The sequence below is a fragment of the Haemorhous mexicanus genome, chromosome 6, assembly GCF_027477595.1.
Source record: "Haemorhous mexicanus isolate bHaeMex1 chromosome 6, bHaeMex1.pri, whole genome shotgun sequence".
Lineage (NCBI taxonomy): Eukaryota > Metazoa > Chordata > Aves > Passeriformes > Fringillidae > Haemorhous > Haemorhous mexicanus.
In genome coordinates, this window is record NC_082346.1 from 14,555,267 (window position 1) to 14,574,184 (window position 18,918).

Below are 18,918 nucleotides of genomic sequence, written 5' to 3' on the forward strand. Positions count from 1 at the left end.
GGTGCTGGGATGGGATGTGGGGGGAATGCCCATGGCAATGCCACCCACCACAGCTGGGGCAACCCATGGGAAGGGCCTGTGCCCCATCCAGAGTCACCAGCCAGCCCTGTTTCATGCCACCAGCCCAGCCCCCAGAGTGTCTGTATCCCTGAATTATGGATCTAGCCCACCAACTGCCCTCACACCACCTCTGCCAGGTGCAATTGTTCCAAACATACCTGTAATCCACATCATCTGGGAATCCACCAGGTAGGCATCACCATGGGAAAGTGGATTTGTGTTGATCAGAAGCTCCCGGTGATGGCCATCATTCTCCAGATGGGAGTTGCCCAACCTCTTGGCACAGCATTATTGTGTGCTCCTAGAATAATTATGCTGTACCAGACATTTTCTCCCAGGTTTGCAAAAACTCAGCAAAGGGGGTCCCCTTTACAATGCCAGGTCTATTTCCCATCGTTTCAAGCACTAAGAAGGACGTGAGCCTCCCTTTTACATGGGAAAAAAAGGAGCTGAACTCCTCTTTTACATGTGCCTTGCAAGGGCTCTAATCCCTTACACCTTAGGAGCTGTTAGGGCTACTTTTAACACCTGTGACAGGGCTAAAGGCTTCCTGTTTCTTTGCAGCAAGGTGTCGAGAGCCTCAGGAGCTCATCCCTGAGGTGTCAATGGCCTTGGCAGCCCCTCCCCAGGGACCAGTAAGGGCTCTCTGAATGTAGCCAGCCTTGCCTCCTGTAGAAGCTCACCAGCAGCCTTCAAACTGGGATTCCTCCTGTTTGAATAATATTTCCTTTCCATCCTTTGCCTCAGCTTTCCCCCCTCTGAAACAGAAATGTCTGTTTAGAGGAGGATTTTAGAAAAGGACCATCAAATGTGTCTCTCCAGCTTTCTCAACTATCAACTGCTCACTTCTACTAGAGAACACTCATAATTTGAAGGAGAGGTTAGCTAATCAAAATCAGGATTCTCAGAGAACTTTGATGAAGTAAGTAAATCAAAATCATAGGTCAGAACATCAGCAAAGCTGGGAATTTGAGAAAAAGTCACAGAAGCTCAGGTGGATGCCCACTGGAAGCAGTCAGGCTCTTTAAAAGCACACGTTCCTGTTCCTTTACTTGAGATGTTTCCCACCTGGCAAATGAAATGGCTGTACTTTTTGTTAAAGCTAAAAGAAATAGCACATGTGTTGTTAAAAGGAAAAATATTGTTATAAAACTAGATTTTAAAACCCACAAATGGGCTTAATTCTCCCTGAATATCTGTGAATCGTTACAAATTGTTTCAGGTAAACCATGGGATCAGGATAAAGCAAAAAGTAAGATCCCTGCTGGCCCCAAAAATACTTTAAAGAGGATTAATTATCAAATATTATTTGGAAAACAGATAAATATCTTAGAAGTTTATGACCTAACTCTTTTCATTAGCAATTAGTGTCCATATCTTGGATTTTTAATTTTCCAGCTAAGAATAAGAAAAGTATGCTACCTTTGAGAACACAGCAATAATCTTCTATTTAAATAATATTTACTTGCAAATTCTAATAAAAAATAAAATAAAATCCTATGTTTCTAACCTCATGTATGACAAGCACTGGGGAAGAAAAACCAGGTAAGTGTTAGAAAATCATCTTTATATCAATGGTTTTATAGTGACCATGTATTTCAAAGCAAATGAATGCAACACCAGATCAGACAGACTGAACATCCCAAACACAGCTGGAAAGGTTGGTCTGGTCAAGTGATTTTTCTCAGCTTTGGAACTTCATCAGTTTTTTTGGGGGGCACAGATTCCTAAAGAGCACATAGACACCTCTCCTTTTTCTCAGTGATCTTCCTGGGATGGCTTAGATAGTGCTCACAGACCACTCCTCCTCTCTGCTGGGACCAAACACCTGCCCAAGTGCAAGATTACCCAAACTATATTGTTCCTGACAGAGGAAATTGCAAAAATACAGTTTAAATGGCACTGGAAACTCCTTATGTGAAATTACTCCATATCCAGTGGAAGTAATTTATTGAGGTGCTTCCAGCCTTGGGTAGGGATAGACATTGTTGTTTCAAACAAAGTAAGTTTAATATTTCTGCACAGTGTTCTGTATTCACAAACACTAAAATCAGTCATTTACATACTGCTAAATAAATACATTTACTCCAGCATACCAAAGAGTTTCTTTTAAAAAAATTTAATTTGCAAAAGCACATTCTTGCAGGTTTATCTAAAACTCTCTAAAGTCTGAGCAAAAAGGGAGATGCCTGGCTACTCAAAACAGGCCAAGCCTGACATGTTACAGCTATGGTGAAAAAACATGTCTGGTTAAATACTGGTTGTCATTTTTTGTCAAATTTGATATATTCTGTTCTTTAAAACCCCATATAATGTAAAGAAAATATAGACCATAACATATTCAAATTCTACTGTATAATATCCGTTTATTTAAGAAAGGCAAAGAGATGAATCAGAAAATGTTCACTGTGGGAATTAAAAAAAAAATTAAAATAAAAATAACTAATCTGCTTCTTCATTTTCTAGGGACAGAAACATTCATGTAGCACATTTTCTACTTCTTGAAGTTTAAGTAAACATGTCAGAAACAAAGGTTATTTTTCTTTACAGGCAGATATAGTCTCATCATATTCTAAATTGAGTATTTGACAGCTGCTCCCAAACACTGGATCTTTCAGACTGTCATTAGTTGGATGAAGACAGTGTTGGAAAGTACCAAAATCAGCTCAGTGGCTACTAGGAGCTCTCAGAAATAAACCACCTCCAGAGTATGTACTGTCTGAGATACTTCTAGAGCTGCAACAAATTACAAAACATCCTCCACAGACATTTTTTGTTTTGTTTCCCTGCTCTTGAGTGTAAGGATTTGTTCAAAAAGGAGAAACAAAAGCCCCAGTCTTGTGATCATGGGGTAGAGATTGGGCTCACTGTGTGGATGAATCCTGCTGAAAAGTCTGCTCAAAGGAAAAGCAGATGGTTCTCTGTAATAGATACTCACATGGAAAGCAGGAGAGAGAACAACTTTTTGTAATCTTTTCAGCAGAAAAAAAAAAAAAATCACTTGCTCAAAATGATTTTAAAAGAGGTTTCAAGTAACTGACTCTTTTAGAGATATTTTGCAATGATTAACCCCAAGGCAAATTAATAACATGGTTTGTGCTGTCACTGTGAACAGAGGGGAAAGAAGATACCACCAAAGGAGTTTTCTTAAGACAGTATCCATATTTATGTGAGTATGCAAAAATATTTGCACATCTAAACCTAGAAAATGTTGGGAAAGTCATAAACTAAACCCATCCCACACTTAGAAACTGACAATCCTGCTGGTCATGTATGTATGTCCCCTTTATACTTTGCATACAACTGTCAGAGGACCTGATTTTCCTGTCACTAAGCACAGGATTTTAATTTGAAATAAACTTACTTTCAATCATCAGAAAATATGTTTACACTCTTAAGATAATAAAAAAATGATTAAAGCTCCAAAATTTGTCTTTTTCATACATGTTTTTCAGTAAGCCACTGTAAGAGGTTTGTTCCTTGCAGACTTTGTTTCTTAGGGAAACTCCCAGTGATTTGCTGGTTCTTGAGCAGGTTCAGTTCTGCCCTATTTTATCCCTTAAATAATGGGCAAGGTTTGGTTTTTCTAAATGCTCTGTGCAACATTTGACATCACTGAATTTGGCAGCACATTTAATGGACAAGGTGAACATTTTTCACCAACAGATATTCTAGAACTCCCTTTGAGTGTCAACAAGTCTTCGTGGGATGTATGTAAGAGCAAACTTTGGCCTCCCTTCCAAATCCCATTTCCTGAAGTGTTCATGCCAGTAATGCCCAGTTTTTGTGATCCAGTTATGCCCACATTTAAACAAAGACAAGAAGACATGAGGACTCTGGCAGGGACACACAAGTGTGGCATTATGGAGACACAACAGAAGTTAGAAAGAAACATTGGTTACACCAGCAGGCTTGGGATTAGGCCTGACATGGAAATTAATGAGTGAAAATGACATCATGAAGAAATCTGTACAGAAATTGAGCAGTTTAGATGAGAAACAAATAGTATGGACAGAGTTCTTAGCAATATGACACAACATAAGCAGTGACCATCAGTCTGTCACTGAACACTGACTCCCTCCAAGCAGTGCCAAGCAGTGTGCCCATTCATCCTCTGGCAGGAAATCACCATCCTGCCATTCCCTGCATGCTGGGCTCCCTCCACATCTGCACCTGGAGCTTGTTTGCACTTTGGTTTGCTTCTCTGCAACTGCACTCCTTGGATTCTGTGCTGCCTTTTTCTGGGCTTAGGTCTCAAAAGGGTGCAAGCAGAACAAAAAGGTGTTCTCTTCTGAAATGCAATGTGAACACAAGGAAAGTTCAAGTGACTGAAAGAGCCTCAGGTCCCAGTTTTTGCCTTCAGGAGGAGCTCTTTCTTCAGGATTGGGAGAGCTGGGATTTAATGGCTTCGGTTCAGCATTTTCTCTGCTAAGCTTCCATGCAGGTCTCTGCAGCCGTGTCCTCTGACTGGTGACAGACACACAAGGTAGGGGACAGCACACGGGGACAAACATGCAGTGTGACAGAGAGGGTGACAGTGAGCACATGAGAGCTGCATGGCTCCGTGAGAAACCCGCTCTGTGTGCTCTCCTGACATGGCTTGCATGAATGCTAAGAGGGGCTCTCATCCTCCAGATCCAGGCAGACAGAAATGAAGAAGAAAAAGAGAAAGGAAGATTATTTTCTGAGAAACAAGCATCCCCTCTGATGGGCACTGTAAATGAACCTAGTTCTACGGGCATCATTTACATCACACTCCCAGAGTCAAGCTCTGCCACACTAGTAAAGCATCCTGGCAGCCACAAAATCCCAAGTAGAAAGCACACTGTTGTCAGGAAGCCTAAATTCATCATACAGGTGGCAATAAAAACAACTGCACTAGGAACACAGGACTTGGGAAATGTGGCCTCTACTGTGCAGGTGCTGAGCTTTGAGGTACAGCTCAAAAAACCAAAAAATGTGGTACAGTAAGTCCTAAGTGCCACCCTGAGAGTGCAGAGGGGTGAATTCCTTTACATGTTCACCAGGGCTTGGTCTGAAACCTGTTCAGCACTTTAAAATTCCCCAACGACCTTGAACTGCCCAACTTGATGAATACCCAGGTGGAAGATTATGCAACCAGAATTCAAGGCCACCCTACTTCAAAATGAGAACATCTACACAGGGATTTAACACACTTTAATTCACAGATATTGACTTTATAGAACTTTCACTGACTTAGTGCTCTGAAGTGTCCCCATATGGAAAAACCTGCACATGTTTGAAAGAAGAGAAATATAGATGGGGTGGGGAAAAAAAAAAAATAAAGGGACTTTAAGCAAAAGAAGGAATTCCAGTAACACAGATTACCAAGAAGCTGAAAAGCATCTACCACCTGCAAGAAAGTGTTTAAAGTGATACCAAACAGGAATTCAACCTCATGGACTTGTGCAATGTAGTCTGAAAGACAGAATAAATGGTGCTTTTTAAAACAGGTTAGGGTTTTTTTTGGAAAGAAAAGAAAACCAACAAAAAACTTGTCATAGTATCACTGGACTCAGTAACTCTTGAGAATTCCATAGTTAGAGCTGTATTCCACAATCAGCTTTTTGGGGTGACACTGTTAGAAATCTTGTAAAAGTGCACATCACTGCTGCAGCCCTACTTTAAAACAGCAGTTAGAATTAACAGTACACAGAATTTCTTTTCAGCCTGCATTATAAAACACTGAATCCCCAACTAAATACAATTAGGAATGAAATAGAGCCTCATTGGTTTTTGTTGGGTTTTTGGTTTGTTTGGTTTTTTACTTAGGAAAACTCAGTGGGCTTGATTTAAATATTTTGCTGAGCAACTTTTCAGTTCCTGACATTTTCTCAGTGTTCCCATGTTTGTTTGAGGTCATTCTCATAAATTAATTAGCAAAAAATTCATTTTCAGTGCAACTTAATTGCCTGATGAAAACTCTGTAGTTACATGGTTTGGTTTTCCAGTATTCCAAAGTGAAACAGTTTAGTCTTCAGGATGAAGTCCAAAATGGAGACCCTCTGACTCCTAGTGCTCACCCATGGCAACAGCTGGAACAGTAAGGAACAACATTTCTGGTTGGCAGAAACAGCCTTCTGCCAATCCAGGCATACAGCACTAAGTCTCAGTGATTTGGTCTAGAAATCCTGTTTTTTTCTTGGATGAAAAGTTTATATTTTTAGTAACAAAGCCCAAACCACATGTAAGGCAGCAGGAAATGAGGCAGAGCCTTTACTAGAAAACAGGGCTCTATTTGTGTTTAGTACTGGAAATTCTGCCCTTCAGAAAGAAAAGTTGTGGTGCACAAACCAGCAGCATCATTAGGCAAACCCAAGGAAAGCATATTATTATGTAATATGCTGAGAGAGACAGATAGATAGATATAATAGCTATGTTATGTTTTTTCCAGCAGGACTATCATGCTCTGCTCATACAACAGCTGAGGAAATTGCTGGAAAAAGCAGCTGCCTCTCAGCCAAGCCCACTTGGTACACCTCTAACTATTTGAAAGACTATTTTATTTGAGCTTAAACCACATCTTTGAAAATGTTTTTAAAATAGCCAAAAAAATGCTGTAATATTTAAAGACACATCAGGATCAACAAAGTTCTACTTCCAGAGGGCTGGGAGAGTCTCCCTAGGGAAGAGAACAGGATGGTAATAACTGGGTTATCTTCTGGAATCAAGACCTCCTGCTGTGAGGTGCCAGGGCTCATAAACTTTTCTGAACACTGAACATCAAAGGCTGGACTGGATGATCTTGGAGATCTTTTCCAACCTTTCTGATTCCAAAGCCCACCCAACACACTCTGATTTCGTGTGCTGGTGAGATTTTCTGCACTGGCAAAATAAAATGATTACATGATGTAATTTTCCAACACATCAAGACTAAATGTTAAGATTGTTAAGATTACACTTACCTAGATGGTAGGCCTTAAAAAAAAAAAAAAAAAATTTGAAATTCAAAGGGAGTGAAAATGTTCCTGCTGTTATTTGGTAAGTAAGTCAATATAGGAAAGGTACACAATCTCCTATGTGATGCCCAAGTGTGCTTAAGAGAATTAAGACGTGCACTCTTGCCAGGACTTTGGAATTCTCATCACTTAGTGTGTCCTCATCACACTGACAGCTTGCTGCAGTCACAGTCTGGCAATCTGCATGGAGCTGCAGGATCAGAAGCATACTAAAGCTTCCAAAATACAAGCTCAAGCTTCAAACCAAGCTTAAGGAAAGGAAATTTTGAACAAATAATCTCCATGCAATTTCATCCAAACTGTAGGCATTAAACCTAGCTAGATTTTAATGTTAAAATTTATAAAAATGTTTATAAATTACATTCTGTTACCTTGAGAATTACTCTTACACTTCATAAATTACTGACACTTCTAATGGCATTGTGCCAACTGGGACAGCCTCAGTAAGAAGCCACAGATGCAGGGTGAAATGTGAGAAACACTGTAAACATCCCAGGTGAGTAAAAAGGTAGTCAGAAATCGTGAGGCTCATTGTTTTTAAATCAGATGTGCATGACAGAGTCCAAGTGGGCAGTAACAATAGTTCTGAACAAATGAGTCACATCCAAGGGAAAGGAAAAAAGCAAACAAAAATACAAAAAGGCAATTTGCAGCACAACTGCCAAGTGCCTCAGTTTGCTACCTAAAAGCATAAATAGGTGATTGCATTAAGTGAACCTCTGTAATGTGCTCAGGAATAACAGTTTTAAAACAACAGATGCTGGGAAGTAAAACACAACCAACCACACACACTGTCAGAAGGAATAATGTATCAGATGATTTGTCCTTACTGGTTTTTTCTGCACTTTTAGTAACCAAAAATAATACAAGGTAAAAAAATTGAAGCCTCACTTAAATCATTGACAAGAATTCAACAGCATCAAGATTTGATCCTAAGAGATTGGTTAGTTATGTGGTTTCTATACAGGCAGCAGAAAACTCCATATTTTGGTTGGTTCAGGGAGCATTCAATTGAGTTCTGAGCACAGCAACCAGCTCTTTCATCCACCAGCCTCAAAGCACTCCTGGAAGTCCTCTCAGCAGAACAGAGATGGACACAGCCAGGCCAAAACCCAGGAGTCCCATGGAACCCATTGGAACTGAGGCACAAAGAGGTTCCAAGGTTTGCACAAAGTCAGACACTCCCTTGGGGTTAAACCCCAGGTGACCCAATCCCCAGGCCTGTGCTGAGTCAGCCTAGAAGACTGGGTTGACTTTAGCACAGATTTTGACTCTTCAGGACTTTTTTTTTGCCTGTACCCAAGCACAGAATAGATCATGAGTATTCCAGGTACTTGTGAGGTTCTGACTCTCAAGCAGGACTTTGTTACAGTCCATGTGCTTAACAAGCTTTTGTCAGAGTAATTTTCAAACTGCCACTGCAGACTTCAATAAAACCATGATAAGCTTCCAGTGTTATTGTATAATCCAATTATGATGTGAATAGGGAAGGTTTCCTCTCAAAAATGTACACATAATTTTTCAGAACAGTGTCCTCTTCCTAGAGCCTTTCAGCAAAGGCATAGATAAACACACCCTTACTGAAAAAGGGGAATCGAAAACATATAGGCAGTTAAATAAAATACAACATACAAAATAAGTTTTAATGCATTTTCATCCAATATACAGGCATTTGTGAGTATCAGCTACTGAGCTATAGTTCATAGCAAAACACCAAAGCATTGAGATAGTTGTGCAAATTCTTTTCTTAGTTCCTTGGCGAGCAACAAAAAGAACTGAAGAATAACTACATAATTAATTTCAAACACTTACAGAGCAGAACTCTGGAAGGTACTTTTTGTACATGAGGAACAACAGGAACCTGATTTCATTAAGTAGCACATACAAGAGAAGCCTGCACCTACAGTTAGATTAACTCTACTGCAAGATTTATATGTATAAAACTACTTCATTCTAGTAATCAAAATGAGGCCTTCTGAGAAATCATCAGCCCATAATTCTAATAAAGGTGACTGCTGTGCTGTCCTTAATTACCAAGCAAAGATATCTGATTGGTGAGCACAGGCTTCTGTAAAAGCAGGAAAAAAAATGTCACAAATGATGTTTTAGGAGAGCAATGGGAAAGTATGGGGCAAAGAGTCAGAATGTCATAGGATCAAAGCCAAAATCTTCCCTCAGACACCTGTAATACATTAGGAGAAACCTTCTCTGCCCAGAACACCAGGCAACCCCATGTCTTGTCCTACTACAATAAACAAAGACAAAATAATCTGATATTGGTCTACACTCATCATCCCTTCAGGGCAAAAACTCTTCTCCCCCATCCTTGCTTTACCCTTATGTGAAATCAAAAATTAGTTAATAATAAAAATTTGTAAAAAGCTATGACACAAGAACTGAGAATGATTTTCCATAGTAAGGACTGGATTGATTTTCTGATTTTTTTAAAGGGCATCACTCAGGTAGGGGTAAGATTTTAACAGCAGAAAAGTAAGCCTAATGTCCAATACTTTTAGAGAGCTCACTGGTGTCTCTGCTTGTTTAAAGCCCCTCCTTTGTTCACCACAAGGGAGCAAAACCTCAGAAAGTTGGAATTGATGGCATTGGTTCCCCATGACTGATAAAACTCCGTGGTGTCATTTGACTCCACAATGATATTTTCCAATTGTGCAGCCACCAGATTTTATTACAGAGCCCTTTTCACTCCAACTCCTCCAGTGCTAGGACCTCATGAGGACAGCCAGCTGGGAACTCCAGCACTATTGTAAGGCAACTTGAATAGCAAGAGACTTGCCCAGTAATTATTACAAAACCATTCTCACTGATTTCTTAACTGCAGAATTTCTAACAAGAGCCTATGACCTTACTGATTTATGTGCCATATATTATCCTACAAAAGGAACAGAGCGATGCCTAGCTTCTAAAAAATAAACTATTAACTATTTTAGGCCACCAACACAATTCAGCTCACAAAATCACTTCTAACCTTTTGAAAAAAAAAAAAGGAAAAATAAGGCAGCACTACAAAGGGAATCTAACAGCCTGCCTCCAGGCTTGTGGCCAGCTCTGCTATTGATTTGCAACCAATGTTTTGGAAACTGAATGTTTACTGAGAAAATTTCTGATTATATTTTAGGCAAGCTTTTTTATCTGCTACCTTTTAATGTGTTAATTTACTCTACTGAAAAGCCAAAGGGCCAAATTCAGCCCTCTGATAAGGCTTCTATTGTAGGAGCATCACTGAATGTGCACCAAAGGCATTATTCATCTGTGGAGAGATCACTGAGCAATATTGTCAAACACTTTTGAGCTGCACATCCTTGAAGAGCAGATAAAGGAATTGTAAAGAGAATGAGAAGGAACAGAGAACATCAGAGATGAAGAAAATTAGATAAAGGGCCAGGAAGAAACTGTTTGATGTAAACAGAGTGACAAGTTAGATTAAGAACTCTCATTAAAGCATGCAGCATTTGCCCATAAGCAATTCAGGCAAGGAATTTGTTTACAACTCTGCCAAAATCAACAGCAGATGCAAAAAATCATCAATATTGGGATTTTAAATAACATTAAATCTACCGTATCCAAACATTCACTAAGACTGTGTGAAGGAAATACACAGCTTGGGGCCATTCTATTCTTTGTCACACTGAATAAACAAGGTTATGCCCTGCTGCACTCTGAATGCAGGCCCAGCAGAAGTTACTAACAGGAGTGTACCACTAATTACTCCTTGGTTACTTCAGTGTGCACGTGTCTCTGAAAATACTTACTAGTAACAAGACTTTATTACTGATGGGGAAGATAATGTGACTTCTTGAGGAAAATGTAATTCCAGGTAGGACAGAACTTGGTTTGACTTTTCCAAGTTAGGAGGACAAAATTTAGAGATGTGCTGGAAAGCTTGTGGCATCATCTTGCATGTGACCTTTACCAGAAAATATCCAGCAAAAATTATCCATCAGAAATTCTACAGATTCAAAATTAATGGTTGAAACTGCTTCCAGAGCAGAGGGTGAAGGCCAAGTGAATCAAACCCAGTACCATGCTCAGCAATAGTGAGGAATTAGGGTTTTGGCAAAGGGCATTAGGAGCAAATCCTGTTCTAACTGACCCAGATTTAATGAGAGTTCCTCATTCCTAGTCCCAGGTTAACATCCCCCTCTAGTGACCTCCATTTATTGTGGGGAGTTTTTCCCTCAGCAGCTCGTTGGCTGATGGCCCTGTCAGACTCTGTTAAGATGATGGGAATTTGAGTCACCACTTTCCTCCTGGCATGGTTACAGGTTAAAAAAAAAATACCTGGCTGGGAAGAACATGCAGTGAGAGTGAAGTTACACAATGTGCTGGCAGCAGAATTGTCCCAAGAAGCTGAACTTGCAGCCTTTCCCCAGCCCCTCATTCTCACCCTTGTGCAGGAGTTCACTGCACATGAGTTTCCTTTTGTGCCAATTCCCTGGGAGGTCATGATGTGAGTCAGACCATTGTTATGATCTGGGTTAAAAATAACCCTTCCTAAAGCAGCTCCACCACTAAAGCCAGCAGATTGTGTATTTGCACCACGAGACAGTTCCTTTGACACAGCCTTGTGCAGGGACAGAGGCAGAAAACTGTGTCAGGTGCCACTTTCTCAGGCTCCAAAGTGTGACTGGCAAGGCACAGAATTCAAGCCATGCAGATTCAGCCATTCCCACGCTGCAGAGTTCTCCAAATCCACATCACACCTAAATAACAGCGCTGGGAATTCCTGACTGGTTTTGCAGTAGTCCAAACATAAAATTCTGGTGGTCACTGGAGCTGCTTTTTAAAGGCTGAGATGAGGTGAGCGAAGGCCTAAGGGCCTTCTCTGTTAAACCCAAAGTGAGATGACAGATGGGGATGTGAAATTGTGGGAAACCACCAGCTACAGAGAAAAACAAAGCAAAGGCAAAGTGTCACCTTGCAGCTCATGACTCAGCACTTCAATCATTCATGGAGGGAACTGATGCTCGTTTCCCTCAAACAAAAGGTGTCTTTCCTTCTTATAGCATTGCATGGAAAGGCTCCTTGCAAGAAGATGAAGGGGGAAAAAAAAAGACAGAGCTTCCTGTTAATTAAAGAGAATATTTGACATGCTGAGTCTATCAACAAAACACTGTTTAAAGCCAGCAGATTTCTTCCCATAGATTGTTTAAAAGATTAGAAAAAATGCTGGTAATTATTTATTTTCATCTCTTATCTGAAATTCCTTTGTCTGTATACTGGGAAGGAGAGCTGAAGGCAAAGGTGAAGAGAGCATATTTCTTTTGTTAGTTGAAATGATACAGTCCAAATGGCACAGCCTTAAGGAGAGCTTTGTGACCTGTCCCCTACAGTCAGAAAGGGCCTGTCAACTATGAGACAATCAGATTTGATCTCATTTTTACATTACATAATCTCTGGCTGTGCAGTGCAAGAGCTTATTAGGAATAAAAAGGAGGGCCTGAATACATGCAGTATAAAACACAGCTACGACTTCACTCACATTTCCACACCCTTCTGGTGAACATATAAATTCTATTACTCTGTGTGCCATTCTGGACAACATTGCACAGAAAATGGCAGCAAGACCATTATCTTTAAAGATGTGTGACCATTATTTTTACAATGTGCTTTCGAGAGTTGCAGCTCCTGGCTTTTGAAATGTTCAGGAGAGGAGATAACCACGGCTTGTTCTTTGCTCGTGTTTTGTTTTGAAATGGTATTTGTTTGTATATTCCAGATAGAGCAGAAAAATGGAGATGCAAAATCTGCACTATTTTAAGCTATTCTGTGTCCTGCCAGTGTCTCATTTGTATGCAGCATACACTAGATTTGCCTAGAAGGATTTAGCTCAGTAGCTGGCACGTTTACATCAGAGAACAACATACACAGTTTCAATCGATTTCAAGCATTCTTACAAGGGGAAATAAATATGAAAAGTGGTTGTTGCTCAAAGTTCAAAAAATGCGATCAACAAATTGTAAAAGCTCAAAAGGCCAGACAAATTTAATAAAATATTTCCATTTACCTTCCTCAGCTTTACACAGCCTGTTCAAAATAATAAGACTCTCTGCAGAGTGCCTTTATCCAATTGTTTATATCACTTCATACAAAATATGTGTTTGAATTACCACAGCAATACAAGGATATAAATTCCCAGCCCATGAAATGCCAAATTCAACATAAGTTATGCTTTCTTGGCATCGAGATGTTTTCATTTTCCCTTTCTGTACTGCAAATACATTTCCATTTGAAACAAATTAAAAAGCATGTAGATGTTAAAACATAATGACAGCTTAGAATTCAAGTGACTTGTGCAACATTATTTTGTGCTTTCCACTTCTCCATTTCCTCCTACTGCAATTAAAATTCATCATGCCCTACTACATGTACAATAGCAATGCATCAAGTTCAGTCCAGTAGAGGTTTTCAACCTTCAGACTTGGCTTTATACTACATGAGATTCTTGCACAATCCAAAAAACAAACAAACAACAAAAAAAAAGTGCATCTTTTTTCCTCATCTTTCTCTTATGCTGGATGATGTGAAGCTCTGATTAGTTGATGCAGGAATGCAACCTTGAGGTACGATTGCAGCCTCGGAATGATTCTTAAATGTAAAAAGAAACTTTTGGAGCTCTCATGCCCTTTCTGGATTTTTTTAAAAAAGACACCACTGTCATGGTGCTACTGGAGCCATGGTACAGTACATCATGGCACACATCCATAACATAACCAGGGACATGAGAGACAACTCCTATTTACAAAAACTTGATGTCACTTCCAGAAAAATATGACAGAAAAAAAAAAAAAAGGAAAATATAATTTCCTGAATGTCCTGAATTTTTAGAAGATTCCTTTTACTTTCTCTTCAGCCACAGAGTGGTCCTCCACAACTGTATTTTTCCCTGACCTTTTTAGTATGGACCATAAGCGACACCAGCAGGGATTGGGAATCATATGGCAAACTGCTTCCTCCGAGAGGATGCTCACCCACGCCCCTTTACTCACAAGCCAGCTTGCTGTCAAAACTGGAAAGGGCAATGGAAAAGGCTTGTAGTGCACACATTGGGTAGTTGTAGTCCATGGTGAACACGTCCTCAGCCACGCGGCCAAACTGCATCACGATGTAGTCAGCTGCCAGAAAGGTCAGGAAAGGCAAAAAGCTTTACTGTTGTTTGCAACCCTCACTAAATTAGTAGGCATCCAACCCTACCCTCTGTCCCAGAGCAACAAAATACCACCCAAACATGCTCACTCATCAAACTTCACAGCACTTATTCATGCAAGTGGGTGTGCTGATAGCAGAGCGAGAAGCAGGGACAGCTTGAGTGATAAAGGGTTGCAAGACTTGTTAGTGTCAAAAAAAAAAGACACATATAAAAAGTGCTTTTTGCAAGAACAGGGAGACGATGGCTTCTGCATAGACTGTGGAAGCCTCTTACACAGATCTCAATTAAACCTGCTCAGATGACAACTGAGGGCAGAATCCCTCCCAGACTGTGCACACAGTGCTGTTCCTACACTTTCAGGCAGAGACTCTACTTACGATCGTTATCATGGATAATTTGGAAGTTCTTCACCGAGGCCTGGGTGACTCGACCGTGGAAGTTCAGAACATAGGACTGGGTGTCATCATTCCAGACTGGGGTTTTGTTGTGCAGCTCAATGACACTCTCTGTGTTTTTGTTCTGCCACCTTGCAAGAAGTGTCTCATGTTCCTGCACACACCACAGACACACGCTTCAGCTTAACAGGCTCACATGGCAAAAAATACATTAACAGGGAAGAAAACATTCATCAATCCTGGCCCAAAGACTAAACCCTCAAAACAACTTCAATGAATGAAACTGAGAACTGCGAGGATCTAAATGGAAATGTGCATTTGAGTCCTTCCCACAGTTTGATAAATGTTAGTTGTACCTTTTGTTATCAAAATACTTTATTTGTAGAGCTTTTGTGAGTCACAGAAGCAGACTCACATCCCATTTTTCTGCATTTGTTTGAATACCATTTTATTAACTTCTAGACCTTCAGAAATGCAAATAAAAAACCCCAACTCTACCTGGAAAAGAATTCAAGTAATTTTTAGTGCTGGCTGCTGGTAAGACTTACATTTCGTGGTCTGATGGAAACTCTTTCATGATCCATATTCATTCCTGGTATGATCACGCTCATTTTACGAGGTCCTTTAAACCCCAGGACATTTGTTTCCTAAAAATGTTTACAAAAGATTTCATCATGCTCTTTATTTTTAAAGTTAATTTTTTCAGCAGAGAGACACTGTGGCAGCCCAGGGAATTTGTTTGTTAGTCAACTCAAAAAACATCTTGAAACTCCCACCTTCAGTGGCACTGCCAAACATTCTGGCTTTGTCTTAGAAGCTCCGACAACAGGAAAAATGGAAATAGAGAGGTTTCCAAAAACACTCCTAACACTGGCTGCCAGCAACATTAACATATATTTTTTTTTAAATCCCTTTGTTAAGAAAGGATATGAATTAACCAGATTGCTTGGCTACTGCTAGATCCCAAAATAAAGCAGTTGCAATTTAAAAATCATAAAATGCAGTCACACATTTTGATGCGAGACAAAATTAAATATATGGGATCAGCTCCATTTATTCCAGAGCCAGCACAAAAGCAAACAAAATGCTAGTCAGAACATCTGATAGCAGTGCTGTGGTTTTCAAAGTTTACTTAGAGATGACCACGGTAAAAAAAACCAAACACATTAGCATAATGGCAAATTTTCTAGCTATGAAGACAGGGAAAGCAAAGAAACCACATGGGCAGCAAAAATAAATCCATGGAAAATACAAATTCTTCCATTAAAAGTGATCTGATGCTTTCCTGACCAGCTTTTCACAAGAGAACCAGAAAAGTAAAGAGCAATATTTTCCAGTAAAACCCGATTTTAGCCTTAACCCAGTGAAGGAAGCAGTGACACCTTGAAGTCCATCTCCTCATGTTTGGTGATTGCTTTTTTTCAGTCACATGTATTTTTTTTCTCCATCTGCCAAACTGAAATGAAGGGCTTTGGAGAGGCACTAAGGAACCTCAGGAAGAACATTCCCATTGTTCCCAGCAACATACCACAGGATGCCAAGAACCAGACACCCCGAGGCTCCAGCTGCTGTGGCTTTACCACTCGGACATTTAAAAGTGACAAATTCAGCTGTCTCTGCTTTTACATTTTTAATTAAAATGTCCTGATTTCATGGAACACTAAACTTATTAAAACACCTCCACTTTTGCAAGCAAAAGTCCATGCATCTCAACCCACTGGAAACACCTGAAAATACCCACCTAAAATACCTGCAGCTTTGCCATCATCAGACCTCTGAAATATCTTTGCCTGTTCCAGCAAATCATCTGGAGATTTTCCACAACTCATTAAAGATTTGCATGCATGCAAGAGAAATTCTACTGCATTATTTTACTGCATGCTCCTGAAGCAATCCAGGCATATTCATATATCTTCCTAACTCTACACATTAATGGGAAGATTCTGCCTCTTTTCTGAATCATTTATGTCCCCTCCTTTGGCAGAGTAAAACGTGTTATCAGTTCAGTTGGTTCTGCATCATGGCAAGATGAAAACTGATATGACTGCCAGCAGATTTTATAAGTAGGAGAGACTCAGCTCAGCAGAGGACAAGTTCTAAGAAAAGATTCATGCTTGTGCTTATTTTCCACTAAGTACTGACAATTTTGGGCTTCTCTGCTATGCCTTACAAACTTTTCTTCTCCTCAAGCTGCAGTTCTGCTATACATAATTAATTTAGATGCTGACTGGTTGAAGACATTGTTGAAGGTAAAATTAAATAATAGTACTGAATCACTTCCCTCCCAACAAGCAGAGGAAAAAAACAGGACTATATTTTTTGGGTTTATTCAGAAACACTGAAGTTGGTACCTCTAGTACATGATAAGAGAATGGTTACTAGTTGCACATTACCATCATCACCAATTATCACACACTGTGCTGGCAAATGCTACCCTTTTTGCTAAACTCACAGTGCCAAACTGAAATTATATAAACATGGAATATGTGAGGAAAATTATTAAAATTACCTCACCTCCTGCTTCACTCCCTGCTTCTCTTTTATTTCCCTCCTCCACTCTTTTGTGTGTGGAAATTTAAGACTACAAAGGGTATTATTAGGGGAACATAAACCAAATTCTGATTTCACATCATTTTAATGCCACTGACAGTCTTGGTTTACACAGGAACACAATTATTGTTCACTGGCAGAGCCCTGTTGACTCAACCAGGACACCAATGATTTTTATCAGCTCAGGATTTAGCCCAGGATTGCTGAACTCTCTGCCTAAGCCCATCCAGTCAGCCTCACAATGAACTGGGCTGCAAGAGCCTCTCCCCAGGGCTGCCTTTAGAATATTGCATACTTTCAAATAATTATGTAAGCACGTTGCTTTAGTGGCAATAGCTGCCATGATGAAAGCAGCAAGGTGAATATCCCAGCAGCTCCCAGGAGATTCACGATTTTACCACCCCCATTTTCTTGCAGCCACTTCCCTTCCTGGGCTTGTTTCACACAGCAGTGCCTTGTCCTTAATATTTTCTGTAGAAATTACCATTCCAAGGAAGGCCCAACTCACAGAACCCACAACACTGGAGGAGCACAATCCAAGTGATTGAGGCCTGAGTAGGAACACAGAGTCTTGCTACTGTACTGAAACCTGGGCAACATCTCAGAGCATCTATCAGCTGAGCTCACTGCTTGGAAACTGAACTGAGAGATCCCATGGATCAGAAAATCCTGAAAATCCTCACAGAAAATCCTGCTGCCAGTGGCACAGTTGCTCCTCACTGCTCCTGGATAAATTTTGCCAACGATTCTGCAATCAGCCATTAGGTGCTGCTGCAGGTTTATTAATAGGCTGGGCTGCCAACACAAGGGGAGTAAAAGTGCTCAACAGCACCTGGGGAAACTCTGACCTTGCCTAGCTCTGATCCTGTTGCTTGGAACAGATCTCAAGGTGAACCCCCAAAGAGAGCCCTCACCACATTTACCTCACAGTCAGCCACAGATGCAGCACCAGGTTCTGCCTATATAAATTACACCTGCTGAGATGATTAAGCAGGTCATGCTCAGTAAGTTGGGTACAGCTTGAGCTCCACATGGGTACTTGCTCAGATGAGCTGAGGGACAGTGAGAGGCATAGAGGTGGCTTTCAAAGTATTGTTTTTATAGCTTTTGCTGCAGGGGAAATCTCAGGGCAGGAATTAAAAGACTGCCTTAGGACAAGGGTGTTTCAGCTCTGTTCCTCCTGGCACTCTCTGCTCTGGTTCTGCTGCAGCCAGGAACAATAATCTCACTTCAGCAAACCTGGCTAGTTTGAAATGAAATAAAATTCCAATTTCCTTTTGTCCTCTGGCCACAGCACACCTGCAAGCCTGCTGCCTTTCTCCATTAGTACCAAAATATCAATGGAACAAGTAATTTTCTTATACAAATGTACCCATTTCAAACTGCTGATTACAGACATACAAAAGCAGCTTATCTCAGCCCCATTCTCCAAACAGTGGCTATGGTTTGGCTCTTTCCAACACCCATACTTCTAATTACCTCTGCTGACCACAACAGCTTTTTATTTGGTATTGTTCATCATTCAAGTATTGTCTGTGGTAGACTTACTTAAGCAATGCCTACATTTCTCAATATGTAACTTTTTTTTAATTTGCTTTGGTTTTCTTTTTGCATTTCCAGTTTGCACCAGATTAGTTGCCTGGCTCCAGGGAATGCCATCCTATATAAACCAGTAAAGCTACCTTTATTAAACATGCTTGTTCTGCTAGGCTTCTACTGAGACTTCAGTCAAAGTGACCTCAAACCCTGGAGTCTTGTTTTAAAT

General features: G+C 40.3%; 1 protein-coding gene across 3 annotated transcripts in view; it reads right to left on the reverse strand.

The window, feature by feature from the left end:
- Window positions 1-8,657: 8,657 nt before the first annotated feature.
- Window positions 8,658-18,918, reverse strand: part of TUB (TUB bipartite transcription factor) — a 138,095-nt gene continuing 127,834 nt past the window's right edge. For all 3 annotated transcript variants that reach the window (XM_059848913.1, XM_059848915.1, XM_059848916.1), the window contains 3 exons: window positions 15,152-15,250; window positions 14,586-14,757; window positions 8,658-14,173 (listed from right to left, as the gene is read on the reverse strand). In XM_059848913.1, coding sequence (XP_059704896.1) covers window positions 14,040-14,173; window positions 14,586-14,757; window positions 15,152-15,250 — 405 coding nt within the window. In that variant the 3' untranslated portion in view covers window positions 8,658-14,039. The remainder of the gene's footprint in view (window positions 14,174-14,585; window positions 14,758-15,151; window positions 15,251-18,918) is intronic.